Source organism: Seriola dumerili, unplaced genomic scaffold (genome assembly GCF_002260705.1).
Source record: "Seriola dumerili isolate Sdu_G_001 unplaced genomic scaffold, Sdu_1.0 BDQW01000811.1, whole genome shotgun sequence".
NCBI classification, from domain to species: Eukaryota; Metazoa; Chordata; class Actinopteri; order Carangiformes; family Carangidae; genus Seriola; species Seriola dumerili.
The window spans coordinates 166,684-172,812 of record NW_019175066.1 but is presented as its reverse complement, the minus strand read 5'-3'; the positions used below and the strand labels follow the sequence as shown (position 1 = coordinate 172,812).

General features: G+C 40.2%; 1 protein-coding gene across 1 annotated transcript; it reads right to left on the bottom strand.

Annotated features, from left to right (window-relative positions):
• Positions 1 to 695: 695 nt before the first annotated feature.
• Positions 696 to 5,384, bottom strand: LOC111237149 (retinol dehydrogenase 12-like). Its single transcript, XM_022766129.1, has 7 exons — positions 5,250 to 5,384; positions 4,515 to 4,633; positions 4,076 to 4,231; positions 3,871 to 3,975; positions 3,018 to 3,227; positions 2,150 to 2,339; positions 696 to 1,149 (listed from the first exon to the last, which is right to left on the bottom strand). The coding sequence occupies exons 1-7, from the start codon at positions 5,321 to 5,323 to the stop codon at positions 1,047 to 1,049; spliced, it is 957 nt and encodes a 318-aa protein (XP_022621850.1). The 5' UTR covers positions 5,324 to 5,384; the 3' UTR covers positions 696 to 1,046.
• Positions 5,385 to 6,129: the final 745 nt, after the last annotated feature.

Below are 6,129 nucleotides of genomic sequence, written 5' to 3'. Positions count from 1 at the left end.
TTTTTATATAGTTTGTCGTCTCTGATCGAACTGGAAACTCTTGTTCTGTGCCGATGATTCATTTCTCTGTGTTTTTGCTGATGGATGATGATTTCAAAGGATCAATACGGCGACTTTTTTATAGTAATATTTCCGTTTATTTACATCATATGTAAACATTCAACTCTTAACATGAATGTAAGTGTAGTAAAAGGCATGTTTCGCTTGTATAAAACAGAATGTAAACTCTTGGCAACCTTGCTTGTGAATGCTGAGAAGGAAACATGAGTCGGGGAAATCCTTATAAATGCAAAACTGTAGTTCCTCCGGGAATGTGCAGTTTTTGGCAATGCAAATGGAGGAAAAAAAAAATCTCTCTGCATGTACTGCAGTGACACGATTCTAACTCTGATTTGGTTAAAATAGAAAAAACTTTTCTCAAAACCTACATGTTCTACATTTATCAGAAAATACATTTATGCAATTCAGGCGATAATCGTGGCTCAGACTGACGCTGATCTTCAGTAGTTTACTCATTAAATCAACCTGGAAACTGTAAGAAACCCTGCAATTGTTTAGAAATGCTGGCACAAGAGTCAAGCAGTTCAGCTGCAAAGTCTGGAGCGATCAGAAAACACAATATTGGATAGGTGCTGGTCTTTTACCCTGGCTTGACCCTTCACAGTATCCTACAGCATTACAATACATCAAGTTGCTTTTTTTTTTTTTTTTTTTTGCCCACACTGTCGTCACATTGTGTCACAGAAATATAAGGTCAAAAAGTCTGTTACATGTTAATACAGCTGAGCGCTTTCGTTTCGTGGAGCCGTCGTAGAGCATCAAGAGACTTGAGTTATTATAATGTAATTACTGCATTATTTCACAAAAAAAAAAAATAGAAGCAACTTCACATTATAGTACCTCTTATATAATTACCTGACTGCCTATTAGGTAAGAATCTTTCAAAGTACAGAACATCAAAACCATAATGAAACAAACGAAAGAATGATAACAGAAAGGATAAGGACTCCTCGGAGAACTGAGATAGATGATGGTTACAAGTTAAATCAGTCCCACTCGATACCAAGAAGCTCGCAGCTGACGTCCCACAGCCTCCTCGCCGTCTCCTCACTCCTTCCCTGTGGGGCCACAAAGGCAGGGGCGCAGTCACTGGAACGAGAGGAAGGGGGAATGATCGTTACATAAGGGCCAATGACGGTGTGAGTCACCTCTAGGTGCAGTGATCTAATTAAACTTTGACCTTGTGCATGAGGATATGGATTGGTATCATAATTCATTTTTATCTGTCCACAGAAACGAGGAAGTGTTTGACGTGGCTCTTAAAAAGGAGGAAAATAAAATCGTAGCTGTGATTGTAAGATTTTAAAATCAAGCTCTGATCGTCTGCTGCCTCTCTTACCCTACAGCACATTTAAATTTCTTCCATCTGTGGAAACCTACAGTGATGTTCAACATCTGGAAGTGTACGGAGGAGCAGGGATGTCTCAGGAAAAGTAATAATTTCTTTAATTTCATGTTTTAATAGGCATGAAAAATAGGAATTATAAAAAGAATTTATTAATGAACGATTAATCCATCAATAAATACTTCAGATTTTAAAATGGATTTACAAAAACAGCAGCAGACAATAAGACGGTCCTACATTAAAGTATAGCTTCCCTGCAAAGAGATAAAACAAGAAGAGCTGAAACACGCCTGCCTGTGTTTCCAGTGTCTCTGGTTCCACAGGTTCATCTCCGTCAGACGTTTCAGAAAATCCTGAATATGAAAAGTTTAACATTTTCAACTAAACCAAATCACATACTTGGATTTAATTTTTTTTAACCATTCTAGTAGGATGCAGATCGGTTGGTTGCTGCATCACTTTGGTTCCTGGATGGATGAATGGATTGTCAAGCCAATTTGTGACAGACATTCCTGATCGCCAGAGGATAGATCCTGATTACTCCGGTGATCATGACTTCAAGGGAAATGTCCTGGCAACCACTGGATGCACGGTCTCCTCAGCACGAACTGCTTTTGTTTTTTTGTGATTCCAAAATGTAAATTCGTCCAGTACTCCGGGTTATTACCAAGTACCTGCAAATCTATAGATGCTAAACATTAGCATATTAGCATTGTCTGTCACCTGACCACTGGTGTGGCCTACCTGAAGTGTTTCCCGGAGACAGAGTGCAGCTCCTCCGCTGCAGCACAGTAGATGCTGGTCTGGGCTCCTTCCCGGGGGGTTTTAACGAACATGGAGAAGACCGTCATGAATATCGTCATGAGAGTCGAGTGTCTGGTCAGGTCAGAGTTCACCGTCCCCGGATGGACTGAGTTCACCGTCACATTGGTGCCTGTGAGAAACAACCAGTCGGGGTCACTATGGGAGATATCTTATCTGCAGTGTCGTGCTGAATACTGGAGGATACTGTTGTTTATGTGACCTGCCAAACTACTTCTTCTTCTGTTCATATATACTGAACCTAACTAGAATCCTTTGATGCTCCATTTGTGTCTCCTCATGCAGCCGATACTAGAGATCAAGTGAGAATCAAACCAGCGACTGAGATGACTTCACTGTGAGCTTTATTGATAATGTAATATATTATTGTCTTGTTTTCTTCATATGTTTTTAGCTTTTGTAAAATGTTTGTCTCTTGAAAGAATGTTTAAACACTGAATAACAAAATGAAGACTATGATGATTGATCGATCATGTGACCGACGTGTGCGGATTTATCACACCTGTGAACCTGAAGAAGCCGCTGGTGAGACGCGTTGCTCGCTCTGAATGAAAGTCACGGTGACGTCATGTCAGTGAAATTTAAATTCACAACAGCCTCACACTTTCAGGCAAAATCAACATGTTTATAAGAATTCAGGAAGAAAAGGACTTTCTTTATCTCTTCACCTCACATCACTGATCCACTCTCCTTCACTACTGTGTCTGCCAGAGCAGAGCACCACATCTGTGCACTCTCACATGTGTGTGTGTGTGTGTGTGTTTCTTTGTACATGTGTGTGTTTGTGCACCTTTGAGTCTGCGGGCCAGCTCTCTGGCAAAGAGCACATTTGCCAGTTTGCTTTGGCAGTATGCTAATCCGCTGTTGTAGCTGCCCTGGCTGTGAAGGTCGTGGAAACGGACCCAGCCGAAGTTGTGTGCCAGAGAGGAGACCACGATGATCCGGGCCGGCGCGCTGCGTTTCAACAGCCCGATAAGGAGGGATGTCAACAGGAAGTGACCTGCCAGAAGTGAGACACACACACATATATATATATATATATATATAACCTTGATTTAATCAGATAATCTCCGATACCAATCCTGACTGTAAAATCAACACTTCACATTTCTAATTCTCTTCATAATGTGCATGTAATTAAAACCGTGTCTTCTGGTTGAGCAGTGGATCTAATCAGCTGACGATTAATTATTATTATTCTTAGTTCAACTCATTTTACCTTCAGTTTTATTTCCCAGTTTTGAGACTGATTACAACATTAGTTCCTGAGAGTAAGTGGCATCAAACGTGTGAATGAAAATAACTCTTATTTGTAAATTTGGTATTTGTTAATATTAATAGCCTCTGAAGTTAGCATCATCATTAGCCACATATGACGTGCCAAAAAAATATATAATATTGAAGCGAAACAATAAGCCCCGATGATGCTGAAGAAATGTTTCTGAAATGATCAGCTGATGTTCTTACATGTAAGTTTGGATTCGCAGCTTTAACATGAGTCACTTCTGTTGATTTGACTGATTAATTGTGCATGAAATATTACTCTGACAATTCATATCCATTGAGTGAATCAATCAGTTCCTCCATTAGATTGATTGATTGACTGATTTGATTGATTCCATTAAATGTCTGTGAAGTCTTACCCAAGTGATTGACTCCTATGTGCATCTCGAAGCCATCAATGGTTTTTGTGTAAGGGCACATCATCACCCCGGCGTTGTTGATGAGGATATGAAGATGGGTGACCTCTGAGGAAGAGGACGTCACAAAAACAAAAGAAACGCAGCTGCTGTGATACCTGATCAATAACGACACACTGGGGCTGTGTAGGCAGATGCGAGTGTTTACCTCTCAGGAATTTCTGTGCGAAGGCACGTATGGAGCAGGTATCTGCCAAATCCAGCTCTCGAACCTCCACGTCTGCTTTGGGGTACGCAGCTCGTACACTGGCCGCAGCCTCCTCGCCCTTTTCCACGTCTCGACACGCCATGATGACCCGAGCCCCTGTCATGTGAGTGAAATCATCATAAGCTATGAACAACACACAGACGTGACTTTATAAAAAAGATCATATCAACATGTATCAGCAGGCTTTATATGTAACATGTCTACGATATAAATATATAAACACACATTTGTATATATGTCAATTTATGAATTATTTCCGATTTCTAATGGTTTTTATATTATAATTATATGGAAGTTCAACATGTGTACATATATTATATTCGCCTGTAAAGAGGCTCTCTGCTCTACAGAGTATTTGAGGGTAAAACTAAAGAGTCACCTCTGATTGCCAAGTCCCGCACTGTCTCCTTCCCAATCCCTGTGTTGGCCCCAGTGATGAGGACTGTCTTCCCGTCCAGGCGAGCTGTGGACATGCACACTCCTCCTGCCGCATACTTTCTGTTGATGCACAATTACCACTGATGAATTAATGATGGAAGCACAGTGTCATGTCCCACAGCAGACAGCTCCTTCTGACTGACTGGCAGCCTCTTCTACAGGCACTATAAGCTCTGTCCTGGTTTAGATTGGACATATGGACATGTGGACACATGGCTTAATTATTCATAGAGAAACTTGGATCATGAACCTTCCTGAGCGTCAAGTCGTACGACCCACGCCACTGAGCAGGGACGTCCCATAACCAATAGTTGTGTTGGAGTAATGCATACAAATATAACTCCTCCCACGCTCAGCCTCCTGATAGGCCTGGAAGACACCCGCTTCACCTCCGAGCTAAAACTCCCACAGCTCCATCGTTCTGTTGTATTGATTTTCTGCTCAGAAAATCAGCGTCGTGCCAGATAATAGATAACAGGAAAATAAAAACAACTTAAAAATGACGATCAGTGAAGTAGATATATACACAGTGCTTTCGTAATGTAAACGCACCTCATCGTAATAATTACATCAGTGCAATGTACTGCCCTGTCAACCAAGTAACAACCGTGCCCGTGATGTGTGTGTAACACTTGGATTTGTATTGGATTGAATGAGTGTAATCTTTGGTTCTTACCGGATATGTGGCGCAAATAAAATCACCAGTAACGTCACCACTCCGAGGCCCGCGATAATTAATAAAAGCAGCATTGTGCCGCGGATCTGCGCCTTTCCGTCTCCTCCGGCAGGATGCCACTGTTCTGTGGGCAGAACAGCTGATGTCAAAGCATAGAGGGGTGCAGAGCGTAGCGGGGGTGACGGATACACCGCGCATGGAATCATGGGATTGTAGTTTTTTACCACCTGACCAGAAAAAAAACTGATGCTTAATTGTTTTACATTATGATTACACTTATTTGTGTCGGCACATTGTCTTTTTATTTTCCTGTTGTGTTTCAAAAAGTAAAATTTCACTTTTTTTCCCCTTTTGTTTACTAATGTTATTATAGCTTTTAAAATCTATTATAGCTCATCTTAAGCTACTTGATTCTTGTTAGCTCATCAGCCTGTGAAGCACTTTGAACTGCACTAACCTGTATGAAAAGTGCTATACAAATAAAGTTTGATTGATTGATAATTATAGCATAGCCATTGCATATAGAATAGCCACTTATCACAGACAAACAGGACATCAGTATAATTATAGCGAATTAAATTACCTTGGGACTGATTAATACAAGTCATCTCTAATAACTTCTGTTTCTCCAGAAACTTTATTTGGCGTCACAATACAATTTTTTTTTAAAGAAAAAAAGAAGAAACATGAAAAACCAGAGAAAATCAGTGATTACCGTGAACAAACACGGATACAAATAAATACATTTTAAAAAAGTACATAATATGAAAATGGGTAAATAAATACAAACAACATAAGTTTACATGTAAGGGGTCAAACATATCAAGTTTATACTTAAAATTAAATAAATAACTAAAATGAATTGTTGTAACCGAAATGG

Bases quoted from the DNA above. Each gene is read 5' to 3' on its own strand.
- LOC111237149 (XM_022766129.1), bottom strand. From the start codon at position 5,323: ATGCTGCTTTTATTAATTATCGCGGGCCTCGGAGTGGTGACGTTACTG. The intron at 3,976-4,075 runs GTAAACACTCGC...CCTCTTCCTCAG, and splicing joins CGCACAGAAATTCCTGAGAG to AGGTCACCCATCTTCATATC. The intron at 1,150-2,149 runs GTAGGCCACACC...CTCTCGTTCCAG, and splicing joins GTCTCCGGGAAACACTTCAG to TGACTGCGCCCCTGCCTTTG.